The following is a 13845-nucleotide window of genomic DNA, read 5'->3' on the forward strand; positions in this document are numbered from 1 at the left end:
AGAACCCAAAAAATGGCAAATATCAGATCGACGGATCCAAGGAATGATCCAATAAAACCTGGACGGATCGGTCTAATCTCAGGATCGACCTTGGTCGATACTGATCCGATCCAACCAATATCGGCCAAGCCGATCCAAGATTATGAACTAGGCATTGACATCCGGCTGATACATATATGATAATATGGATCAGGCCGAATAGGTATGGGTGAAATTTATAAAATTTAAAATAGACTACTTTTTTGCCAAATTCAATCCGTATCAATATTGTATCATTATCAGTCTTTGGCACTATCGATATGTATATCACCATATCGGCTGATACCGATACTTAGATTCACGATGATAATTCAATTGAAAGTATTTCATTGAAGGGAAAAAAATCTTTACGACTCAGGGGTGGAGATTCTTTATCATGGATCATTATCTGCTCCATTTCTTTGCTCAGTTCATTTCCTCAAGTTCCTCTAATAGGAGGTAGAAATGACCACCCTATCCCCTGCCCAAACACATTACCCGAGTGGGGTGGGTCCAATCCCCTCCTATTAGAGGGACTTGGGGAAATGGACCAGAAATAAAATGGAACAGATAATTTACCTCATCAGATTCTTCTCACAAATGAGTCGTTCGACTTATACTCATACTCTCTCCTTACACAAATGTATGGGACGGATCCATCTCCCACCCTCTCATTGGTGTGGTTTCTCACTCTTGCGTCATGAAAAAGCTTTTCCCATATTAGCATTTGAAAATGATATATCACTAACCCAAATCCAAACATTTAAAATAGCCAAATCCTCACTCTCCATGTGGCACAATGAGGATGGATCACATTGATAAGCTTTTGAAAATGACCATTCAATTGTCATGCACGCTTGCATCTACAACCTCTTCCCGACACACCTAATTTTATTATGACATTGCAGTTTAGTTGGGCCAACATTAGATTGACATGTCCAAACCATCATCTTCTCTAGGCCACCAATGACTAATGTCTGCCAATTTTAGAATGTGATGCAGGGAGGAGTTAGGATTGTTGCCAACTTTCTAGCCTGATATTTAAGCTGGCTTTTGTTAGGGTTGGTGATCTGTAACAATGGAGGGATTGAACTAGGTTGGACTGGGGTTACTGCTTATCACTTACCACCAACCTAGCCTGATCCATAACCCACCCTGTCCTGAGTTTCACCCTGTGAGGTAAAATGTTAAATGATTTGTTGTGATACTGTGAACCTTTACATGTTTTGAGATTTAGCAAGTTAAAGTAAGAGTACATACATAGACTGAACTCCCATTTTTCAGAAACCTAAAGTTTTGCAGAGGGTTCACATCAATAACCGCCGGGGCGGGGGCGGGGGAGGGGGGTTCGAGGGAGAGAAAAGGTACTAGCGTAACCTCTGCCGTCAGCTCAGAGAAATGTTCTTCCTCTCTCCCATGACAGAACCTATGACTTCTGTACATGACAGGTTAAGATAGCCAAGAAAAAGGGCATGGCAGGCAGGTTCTAAAAGTGAGGTGGCTCATGGCTGGCCACCCTTCAGTCTTCATCAAAACCAGCCGGTAATCATCTGATTTCAACAATCAAAGAATAATTTACCAAACCCCTCACAGTTGGCTCACCTAGTCACCTGCCTATCTAACTTCTGACCAGGACACATGAGGATAGGATCAAACTTGGGAACTAAAATTTTGTAGACATCAGTGCCTAACATATTTTAAGACTGAAAACCAAATAATATAATTTACAACTGTGTACGACATGTTCAAATTCGATTCATGTCGATCTTGAACAGACAAATAACACAGAACAGGAACACCAGGTGACAGTTGAACATTATTCTGATGTACAAGAAGAAAAGTTGCAGAAAATCATACAGCATAATCAGCTTTCTTTTTTTCTTTTCCTTTTTTCCTTTTTGTGGAAGAACAAATATTAGTAATATACAACTTGAAGAGAAACTGTTCAAGCTGAATTCGTCTGTACAAACAGAATTTGATAGAAAGTTTTAGACGGAATACAAATCCAAATCTACCTCTATCAAGGTGCCCCCCTCCCCATGAATTATGAATTTCCATCTACAAAATGTACATATGAGAGAGAGAGAGAGAGAGAGAGTCATATTGCTTTGGTATGATGTTGACACAATCCTGTGCATCCATGTGATCCTTTTCTTGAACCAAGATGAGGGGTTCTTGTCAGTTGCTCTCACCACTGAAAGTAGCCAATTTGGACTCACCTTGCAAAGAAGTCTGATGGAGACATTTGTACAGGCATATACCTCATGATTTGGAATTTGATGGCGGGTCAGTAGAATTAGTTCAGCTTTCTCTTACACACATGGTACAAGGTCCATAAGGTTCAACCTACACAAAATATGGTAAGTGAAATTGTGAAACTAGATCCCGGAACTATGAAATCAGACAAGCAAGGCAGTCTTTGAGACATACAAACACAACGCCACAAATTACACTCACAGCCATTACAATATATACATGCAGGGATATGAAAACCCAGAGTGTTTTGTATGGCTAGCTGATTTTTGCTCGCCATAGCTACAACTGCTATTACATGAAACGAACAAAGCCATATAAGTAATTTAGGATACTTACCTTCTTCACTGAAGGCAAATACACCCCCTAGCATGTCATCATTCTCTTCGTCCTCCTCAATTCTTTCCCTCTCGCAGTGGCTACTGCTGCTGTCAGCGTCATTAATGTCAGTAAGCTCATGACACCCATTGAGCTCTGTTACCTTACAATAGCCTTCTTGAAAATACTGCCCAAAATCTAGAGGATCTTGCAGGTCTACATGTGGAGGGCCTTCAGCAAGATTGTTTGGACTAGAACCAGAACGATCAGAACTTGAATTTGTTATTTCACTAACCCCTCTAGTGTTTATGACTTCACTAATGCCACCAGCATTTGTGGAGGGAACTCCTTCAGAGATAGGTCTCCCAAGACTGTGTGTGTTGCCCCTTGAAGAGGATGCATCATTAACAACAATATCATCCAGTTGGCAATCACCTGTTATAGAACATTTAGGAAGAATTGATTCATGATTGTGTTCAGAGGAGCTTTGGGTCACAAGAGTGGATATCTGTGTATTACTGTGCCTCTTTTCACCATATATCTCATTCACAGATTGATCCACAGGTGCATGATACGTCAGTATATTTGCTTGATATAAATCAAGCAAACTCTCAGTTGTTCTTGGTGATCCTGTGGAATTATGAATATTTTTAGAACTAGTCCAATATTTTAAGGTTCAAAATCAGCAACCAAATATTAATTACCCAGAAAAAAATATATCAAGCAAAAAGATCTAGAATAAAATATTTTATAGATTTAGACAAAATGATCCTCTAAAGACTAATATTTACTAACAGTGACCAATGCTACTAACTAAATAATTATTTCAACTATAGGTCACTAAAATACTGTTTCTGATGAAGTGTGCATGCCATTGTCCCTACGGAGTGTAGCCATGGCCTGCCAAGGAGCATATTGAAAGAAAAGGGAATGTCAATGACTTGGAACTCAACCTTGAACTTGGCCGGTCCCACAGTGATTTCAGTGTTGAGGATTCCTATGACATTCCTCTGAAAAAAATCTACAGACAACTTCACAAATTGGGCTTAAAAGATAAATGATTGTTGGAGCACTAGCTAGAGTATAAGTTAAAATTGTCAATTTAATTGAATGTTGTTGTACCTCTGTTCAAGCTTCGCACTGATCCAAGGGATGCCGACTTATTGTAACTAACATTCTCTTCCATTAACTTGCCCTTAGTTCGATGAGGATCAGGAGACAAAACATTTGTGGATCCCCCCACAAAAGGGCCCCTGCATGAGACAACCAAGCCAGCATCCCAGGACATTACTGCAAAGCATTTAAAAGAAAAAAAAAAAAAAGGGATACATCTACCAAGAAATGAAATACTAATTAAGAATAAATATTTAAATAAATAAAGAATGGTTGGAATACCAAAAATGAATCAACAGATGTTGTATTATCTATTATGTTTAACGAAACTCATATTGTTAATTACCACAGGGAAGATTAGGCATTTTAGCAAAAGCACAATGGCAATGACTTCGAAAAGGAATATGTTGAAAACTGAAATAAGAGGCATTGAATTAGGTATGAACCTAGTGAGGAGAGCCTAGAGTGAGAACAGGTCTATGACAGTGGGACTGCCAAATTTGACATGTTCTAAGAAATCGAATACCAAAATTTAGTATTATGTTCCTCAGGTTTCAAATTTTAAATAGAAAGTCCATGCCCCATATTATATCTTGTGTCCAAATATTTCTAACTAAAATTTCAAATTTAAAAAGCTAAATCTAACTAAACCAACAAAAAAATAAAGAGGGGAGTCAAAAAAAAAAAAAAAAGGAGGACAACAGCAAAGAAAGCCAAGGCACCCAGAAGAATTCTGCATTTGGGACTTTCATAAAAACTTATGATCATTAGGAGTTAGAACATCAGAAAAAGTACAAATTTAAAGGCAGTCAAAAATACTTGTGTCTGTTGGGAACTGCAATGCATAACAGATTCCTCACTACAACAATAACATGTTAAACAGTTTTCAACACTAAGAGAGACAAATGAAAAAGAAACATTGCAGTGGCCAGAGAGGGAAGATTTCACAAAACCCCTGTTCTTAGAAGCATACAATTAAATGGGTTTGAAGGTGAGACATTTGAATGGACATCATCCAAGCAACAGAAGAATCAATAGTTGTTAGACGGCTTTTTTTTTATTTTTGGGGAAGGGGGGGGGGGGGGAGGTCGTAAAAAATATACACCTACGAGATCCTTTGAAGAATCAAATAAATCTCTGTCTCTCTCTCTCTGCTGTCAAATTGGTTTGATACAGTTCTAACAGCAATCATTGGTGACCAATGACCAACAACTCACAAACAGAAACCCAGATTAACCAGATTGTTTGGTAGGATATGGTTTCCAAATCGCAATAAAAGAACATGCAGAAGAATTTCACTAGCCAAGATCTGAAAGCAATAGTAAGTGAAATGTGGAATTTTACCTGTCACTCCAATCAGACTGAACACTATGGAAATGATCAAACACGGGAAGCAAATCCTTGCGCCTCATTTCGACCTCATGAGCAGGGATCTTTTCAATTTCAATTTCCCCACCCACATTATCGTTGGTAACCATCCTCTCATTAGACCCCAAAGGAATCATCATATGAAAATATATCTGGAGCAGATATGCAATAATCATAACCAAATAGGAATACAATGGCATAAAGCATCATTTTACAATGTAAAATACGATGGATACCTTAGATTTCTGCCATATGGGTATCCTCCCTGTGTATATCTGCACCTCTGCATTGGAGAGATACCAGTGAGGCCTTTCAAAGGGTTTTACCAAACCTTTAACCCCAGTTATACTATTTGAATCCATGGCATGATTCATATCAACATGTTCCTCATCAGAATTATCCATGACACTTTCTGCAGCGTCTTGTCCACCACGGGTCACTAGGGAAATACAAACCTCTCTTTCTGGCCAATCAGATCTTCGGCAAACATCCCACCATTGGACAGGTTCAACTCTCACTTTTAACTCCTCATCCTGTACTTGCACAAAAGAACCTGACCCAGTTCTTGCACCACTATCATTCGGTTCTGTCCCCAAGGATGGCAGAAGTCCATGTTGAACAAGATGACCAGATGGAGTATAAACTAGAAGGTGCTCCAAAGTCTTTGAGGAAGAGTCTTGAGAACTGTGAGATACAGAATTGTGGAAAACAGCAGCAAGAGCACCAGAGGGTACAAATACTTTCCCCGTTGCTGAAGCTGCTGCATTACTTACTGTATTAAGCCACCCAGAGCTACCATCCTTTAACCGGCTTACCACAGAGATTGTTATAGGTGGTGGTGGTGGGAAAGCTTGCTGGTTTATTGAGCAAGATGAAGTAGACCACCATGGTAAAGATAGACCTGGTGAAAGAATAGGCCCATCGTTATGAGCACCTTGTGTTTGAAGACCAGCATCACCACCAAAAGGTGATAAAACAAAAATATGGCAAGTTCCTCTAGATGAAACAATAGCTATCCACTGACTAAAATGACTGAAACATATGTCTTGTATGACCTGTCAGAAACACACACACACACACATGCAATAAGGGAACCAAACAAAAAAAGTAAGACAAGCAATAAAGAGAACGAAATAAAATGAGAATAGCATATATCAGAGACATAAAATTAGTTGCTTACTGCCGTTGTTATTCCACGATATAACTTGTATAAATGCACATGAGAAGAGCTCCAATCATAGCTAGGTGTGCCTGATCCAGTTGGGATGCAGGATGGCATGATCCGGAAAATGTTTATGTTGTTCCCATGATTAGATGCAGTTACCAAAAGCGTCCCACTTGGGTCAAAACAGAGTGCAGAAATTGGACTTGAATGGGCCTTAAATTGAGAAATAACAGCCCTGGATTCGAAATCCTTAATGACAACCTGCCAATTAAAAAAGGAAAACTCGTCATTTAACTCAAAGTTATAATGACTCAGCAAAGGCATATAGCAGATTCAACTTTTGAAATTCCACAATAATCTCTCCGCATTTCACAGATTTTTTTTCCATTCTCCAGTAAAAAAAAACAGAAAATACTCTCTGAATCATGAATAACTACATCTGTGTTTCTTTTTATAATTTTCAATGTTTCTCCACCTTTATAAGGTATCGGTGCCTCTTGTCCTTTCCAATCAAAAACCCAAAAACATTTCAGAAAAATATCACCAAACACAGATGAAATTCTTATCAGTGTTGAAATATAACTTAAACTGCAGTCGCAGTGAAACAGTTTCCTTTTGGCTTCCCATAGCATCTGAGTGCATATGATTTTCATGTACTCAACTCCAAAATATGAATAAATAATAAAAAAAGATTCCATGTCTTATTATCAAAACAGTGTAACTCAATTTGAGTCTATCTTGAAGCCTCACATTATGCACATTGTACACAAATGCTAAGGGAACAATGTCATTCCACATAGCATTCAAACACAAACTAATTGAAGAAAACGCTTCTCTCTCACAATGCATCAAGTAAACAGTTCACTTTTCAGCAGATTCTGTTATTTTGACAAAAAAACATAGAGAAGGGGGCAAAAAAGTCCCATGAGATTTTCTCATGCTAAGTTCTCAATAAAACTGGGTAGAGGACTAACCATCCCTGCATTATCTGTTTCACTAGAATGCGTGGCTGATGCAAGTCTACCAACTTTCCAGTTTGAAATTTTTGATACAGGAGCGTTTGAACCATCCGGTAAAAGCTCCTGATAGTATTTGGACAAAGTTTTGTATCCCATGTCACCAAGATTGATTATGCCAGCAGCTAACTGTTTGCTTGACTCCATCGCATAACGAGCAACCAAGGTCCCATTGCCAGGTGAAGTAGATGGACTAACACCTGGAGAAGGGGTAAGATTCTGTGGACTAAGGCGGCCTGTGTTTGACAACAGAGGATTGTTGGAAGCATAAGCTAACCACCTGGGACCAACAGCCATTGGACCATAGCCCATGTTAACCCCGACAACTCCTTGTCCACCCAGCTGAGGGACAGGATAGGTCAGAACACTGAATTTATTCTCAAGAGTAAGAGCATCAAAGCAGTATATCTGGCAACAAAAAAGAAAAGGAAAAATATTGATCAGTAATCCTGTCACTAAGCTCCATATATAAGAATAATCAAATGAACAAAACAAACCTTAGTGCAATATATGGCATTACCATCAACTGGTGGGAGGGATATCCAGCATGGGATCAACATCCGTTGGGACATTCCTCCTTAAATGGTAATTACCATTTATATACTCAGGGTTTCAAGATACAAATTTCTATTAGAAAGAAGTATGTACAATGTAATGCTTACTTGAGTTCCAAGACCCACGGCAACTATCCGTGGGCTGCATCTAACAGTATATATAGCCGACCGAAATCTTAGAACATGCACATAACTGTGTGACCTTAGTGAGTAGAACCGAACAGCTGTAGGAGAGATAGAGTTTCCCGGTTGAGGCTCAATATTACCATCTCTGATGTGCCCCCCAAAAGCTTGAACTGGACCTGAAGACGCAGTCTCATCCCCAGCAACAACCAACAGTAAGGGGTGAGACGCTATAAATCCTTCCTGACCTTTGGACTTTGCAGGGATGGGCTGCATCTGTAGGAAAGTAACTGGACCATCACGTTTTGAGACCAATTCATTGACATTGGAGGCATCTTCAACATCAAGGACTTGGAATCCATTAGAGTAACCAAGTAACAGAACACGTTTGACGACAGACTGACCAAGCTCTAGATTGTCAAAGTCAGCCCATAATACCTGTTTGACCAAGAATATTTAAAATACATACTTGCTTCAAAACCTGATGTAATAGATAAATCATACGCACATATGCAAGAAGCCAAGAACCCAAAGTGGTAGATCACTAAAAATAACAAATAAGAAATTAGGAAGCAAGGTTTACATGAACAAAGTATATTACACCAATCAATTCAACGAGATGAACCTCCTGGAGTAAACAGCTGACAATTTTTTAGGCAGATATATTCAATTAAGTTCCTGGTGTCATTCAGTGCATGATTTCTATGAAAGTATCCCATTAGTATACTCTTTGGTTCAATTTATTGCTTTCAAAAAGGACGACTGATTTCATGTAAAGAAAATCTAAATAAGAGAACAAAGAGGTTAAAAAGAACAATATTGCAGCCAATTGAAAGGTGTTAAGGAAGAAAGATCAAGGTGTCAAATATTGTTATCAGGCAAGATAACGGAAAGCAGGTATTAGTCATAAGAAGCAATTAAGCAAGAAGATTTGGGGGACAAAATCTCTGTGTATCAATATACTAGCTTAACGCAACAACTCTTAAAGGTCCAAAATAAGCGAGAAATATGTAAGTATAAACATATTACTAATATTAAGTAATATACATTAAATATATACACATTAACCATATTGTTACTCTACTAGTAACATATTAAAAAACCTTAGATGGTATAGAAAAGGATGTACCCAGTGCACGAGGATCTTGCCACTACGGGGTCTGGAAAGGGTCATAATGTATGCAGCCTTACCCCCATTTTCACAGAGAGGATATTTCCAGACTTGAACCCAAGACCACTTGGTCACAATGGAGCAACCTTACCGTTGCACCAAGGTCTGCCCTCAACCAAGAAAAACCAAGATTCAAGCAAAAAAAAAAATCAATTTTTTTTAACATACTTCAATCTGCAGCTTCAATGTTCAATCTCCACTTTGATGAGCTTTAATGCAAAATTTTTCTTTTCAATTATTCCTACTATATCATTTTTTAGTGTAGATAGGATCCACTTAGATCTTCGCCAAAAATCCAAGTCGGAAGAATTTTTTTTCTTCCAAAAAACTAGGATTTTGGCAACTAGTGTATTGGTAATTTGGTACCGTATGGTCCATATCGGTTTCATAGCTGTCAAAGCGTAGTCCAAGCAGCTTTGTTGGGGCCTAGGCGACCTCTGCCTTATTGCAAGGCATCTTGCACTGGTTTTTATTGGTATCGAACCCAATATTGGCCCTTATTTATGCCAAATATCATTTAAGTAAATGCTTTTATATTTGATATTTTTTTTACTTAAGAAATTATTCATAAATAAGCAAACACCCCCTATTTGAACCAATAAAAATAGTTAAAAAATAAAATTCCAGAAGGATAAAAAGTCAACCCCCCAGTTCAAGAACAAAAACTGGATTTTTTACGATAAGTAAAATTTTTAACTTTCTAATGCTGGGGTTTTTCTCAAATCTAAAAATTCTATAAATCTTAATATGATAAAACATTGCTAAAAACCAAAAATGCTGTAAAATATTCATTTGTTTTGATATCTAAAAAAATATTCTCATTCAGAGCGATTTTGATAGCATTCGTGCATACCAAATAAGGTTTGACCGGAACATAAATTCTTCAATATAAATCAGATTTAAGCAATTTTGGATTTGTTGGAAAGCTGGTTTTGTGCTGTACCTAATACTAAAAGTCTCATGTAAAAATAAAATCATCTAACTAGTCAAACTTCTTAGAGAACAAGAACATTTCTCTAAATCGAGAACAATTTTATTACTTATAGATAAGATCATATTTTCTAAGAATAGTATAAACCAAATGTGAGACTAGTATAAACCAAATGTACGTTTGATTGTTTCAAACTTCCAATTGCTTGCTTCTTCAGTTTTGTAGTCTTCTAGTTCTATGTTGATTTTTTATGATTTGATGAGACTTAATGTGGCTTAATGTTGATTTTTAATGACTTGAGGAGGCTTAATGCTGATTTTTTATGATATAAGGTATATATTGTAGCATACTAAAATATTATAGCTTACTGAATAATGTTAGAAAAGAGGGAACTAAAAAATAACACTTGGGGCGCCTTGGTCGCCTAGCCGACACCTAGACGGGCGCCTTGTCGCCTAAGCGCTTAGACACCCCTCCAACGCCTTGGGCCGCTTTGCCGTCTTGACAACTATGATCGGTTTTGAACATATATATATATATATATATATATATATATATATATATATATATATCAGTTTTATATCGTGTATCGGCCATATCGGTCTGTATCTTACCAACACTTGATACCATGAGAAAAACCAAGGATATCCAAAAGCTTGCTGCTTAACCTAGTTTAAACATCTTTAGACTGAGATGGGGCGATGCATTATGAGGATAAAGTTTAATAAGATTGGGACCATAAGTAATACAACGTTGAATGTCACTAATTAAAGCATCACTCTATTTTTACCATAAATATTTCTGAAATTCTTGAGTATGGGGCAGAATGTTGAGCAGTTAAGAAGTGTCATACTGAGAAGCTATGTGTGGCAGAGATGAAGATGTGAAGATGGATGTGCGGAAATACTAGGTAGGATAAAGTAAGGAATAAGCATATTAGAGCTGACTTGGGAGTTGCACTGATCAATAATAAGTTTCGTGTGAGTCGTTTAAGGTGGTATGGTCATGTTCTACGGAGGCCTAGGGATGCCCTAGTAAGGAGTGATATGATCACAATTGAAGGAGTTAAAAGAGGTAGGGGCATGCCTAAGATGATCACAGGAAAAGTTGTAACGAAAGACATGCATAACTTAGGTCTTGTTCCAAGTATGACCTCGGATAGAGCCTATTGGAGGGCAAGGATCCTTGTACCAACCCCATTTAGCTGAGATTCTCCTAACTTGGTGGGCTGTGCCTCATTCCTCTTACTCCCATCTTTCATTTTATTTGCATTTGCCATCTTTCATTTATCATTTTCCATTTTCCTTCTCTCATCTAATTTCCCTTCCCTCCTTCCCCCATCTCTTCATGCCCTTGTTTTTCCTACTTTGTTTTGTTTGGATCCATGTAGCTGACCCCATTAAGTTGGGAAGGCTGAGTTTGTTGTTATATTTCTGAAATTCTTGAGGGATCATTTCATGAATCATAGTTATCAACTAACTTCTTTTTTCATGACACTGAGTTCTGACACACTCATGATAACACCTAAAGGGCCCTAACAAGGTGCAAGTCACACTTCCGCAGGATGGCAGGAAGGGTGGAATGAAGTCATTCGTAACCTTTAGTATTCTTTTTTCAACAAAGTGCGCCCCCCCTCCCCCCCTCTCTAGACCCAAATCCACATCTTCATGCTAGCAGCCTGAGATTTGACCATCACACCAAACAATGGTGCCCCAAATTCATAAATATACCGCTATAAGAAAATCTGTCAAAACAACTACTGATAAAGCTCCACTGAAAGTAGAAATTTGCAAGGTTCTTCAAGATCTACAGGTTTCCAGAATTTAATGATCAATGTGACTAAAAAATTCTGTAATACTTGAGAGCTAACAATGAGTCTGAGGGAGAGCGAAAAAGAGAAGAAAAGAGTTCAAATGATGAATACCAATTTTGTGTTGGTGAACACTCTAATAGGCAGTTTGCAAGATTCGCTCCAACATAATAATTGGTATTCATCACTAGAACTCTTTTCTTTTTAATTTTCTTGGCTGGGATGAAGGTGGGTGTGGATTGTGTAAGGGGACACCAAGTGTAGGAGCACAAGATTCTAAGACAAAACTTGATATAGGAATTTTGCACCAGCTAACGTAGTCCAATTTCCAATATGGCAACACTACAGAATGAAGAGAGGACCATGATCACATGATTTAGTGTCTCGGAAAGCAAAACTGACTCTTGTTCCTGAGACTTAATGGCAGTCATGTAAGACAAAGTATGAGTTCCTAAAGGCTAAAGCTGACAGATATATAAGATCCAAACCACCTAGTCAACAGTACAGGGGTGGAAATAGGAAAGAGAAATATGAAACACTGTTATTTATAAAGTTTATCTTTCCAAATTTGTGCATTCAGTCAATTTAAGTAGCACATAATATGCTTAGTTACATTGTGTCTTGCTATATTAAATTGAGCAGGAAAACCCAACAGTGAAATGTCATGAAAGACTAATTATTTTCCTTCTTCGGCTTGCTCGAGTAATAAATATGGAATTCATTTGCCTTCTTTGTATCTCAGAATCTATCACACAATCAATTCCTTCGTCCAAACTTATTCCAAATAATTCAAGACCAAAAGCATCATAAAATATGTAATAGAGAGAAGAGGGAATCCCTCCTCCACCAACACCCCCCCCCCCCTCCCCCAACAGGCAGCGGAAATTTTGAAATTTATTATCAAAAATAGAAAGAACAGAAATACAATATTTGAAAGGAAAGATCAATCAAAATGGACTTTTCCTGAAAATAATACCATATCAGAAACAATCAAAGAGCAAAGAAAGGTATCATCATAATTATATTCTAGTCCACGTAAAAAGCAAAACATCAGTAAATGAAGACTTTTTTTTTTTCTTTCCTTTCTTTGTACAAGAGTAAAATAGCATAAATAACAAAGTAGAATGAAATGAAATTTAAAACGCCATGATTCTCTGAAGGAAAAAAAAAATAGAAGAAGAAAGGAAGAAAGAAAGTAAAACCTGGTCTTTCTGATCCTCGGAAGCTACAGCGATAGAAGCGGCGACGGAAGCCCCAGCTGAGCGAACCGTGGAAGCAACCGAGCTAGCATTAGTTGATACCGTCTTCAGGCAAGACGAAATTATACGAAAAGAATTGGGCAACAAGCCGTTATTCCTACCACCGCCAACACCACCACCAACAACCTTTGCCTTCCTCATCTTCCCCCAACCGCCGTAAAGCTTCTTCTCCAGAACAAGCAGCAGTCAAACAGAAGAATCCCACCGCCACCCTCTGACACCACGACACACACCGCCGCCGACCACGTGAGGCCTACAATTGGAAAGACCATCCGATTGCCCGATCCAAATCTAATAAATACCCATACAGGAATCCTAATTCCTTAAAAGATTTTTCAATTTTTTTTTCAAAAAAGAAATCGTTGAGTCCAAGAACACTTGAAGAGGAGACGATGGCCTTTCCCACCACCACCACCACCCTTTAGAGTCTAGACTTCACCTCTTCGTTAGCTTGGTGGGTGCTGCAAGATAACAAAAAATTCAAAAAAAGAAGAAAGAAAGAAGAAGAAAAAGTCTAAATGTTGAAATTTTTGGATTTGTGTTGGATTGTTATCTTTCAAAAATCCAACTAAGTAAATCAAAGCAAAGCAAAAACCCCTTTAGAAAAAAATGAGGTCTGCAACACGGAACGGGAATCTCTTAACGGGATACCCAAGCAACTATTTTGGTTTTGGTCTCTGCTAAGCAATCAATCAACCACAGAGAGATAGAAGAGAGAAGAGAGAGAGAGAGAGAGATCTTAATTT

The 13845-nt window shown here is 38.1% G+C and overlaps 1 protein-coding gene across 1 annotated transcript; it reads right to left on the reverse strand.

Annotated features, from left to right (window-relative positions):
• Positions 1-2050: 2050 nt before the first annotated feature.
• On the reverse strand, positions 2051-13545 carry LOC122658004 (autophagy-related protein 18h-like). Its single transcript, XM_043852837.1, has 9 exons — positions 13043-13545; positions 7914-8366; positions 7210-7659; positions 6251-6496; positions 5307-6125; positions 5047-5222; positions 3712-3842; positions 2611-3219; positions 2051-2364 (listed from the first exon to the last, which is right to left on the reverse strand). The coding sequence occupies exons 1-9, from the start codon at positions 13238-13240 to the stop codon at positions 2360-2362; spliced, it is 3087 nt and encodes a 1028-aa protein (XP_043708772.1). The 5' UTR covers positions 13241-13545; the 3' UTR covers positions 2051-2359.
• Between the last annotated feature and the right edge of the window lie 300 nt (positions 13546-13845).

The sequence above is a fragment of the Telopea speciosissima genome, chromosome 4 (assembly GCF_018873765.1).
Source record: "Telopea speciosissima isolate NSW1024214 ecotype Mountain lineage chromosome 4, Tspe_v1, whole genome shotgun sequence".
NCBI classification, from domain to species: domain Eukaryota; kingdom Viridiplantae; phylum Streptophyta; class Magnoliopsida; order Proteales; family Proteaceae; genus Telopea; species Telopea speciosissima.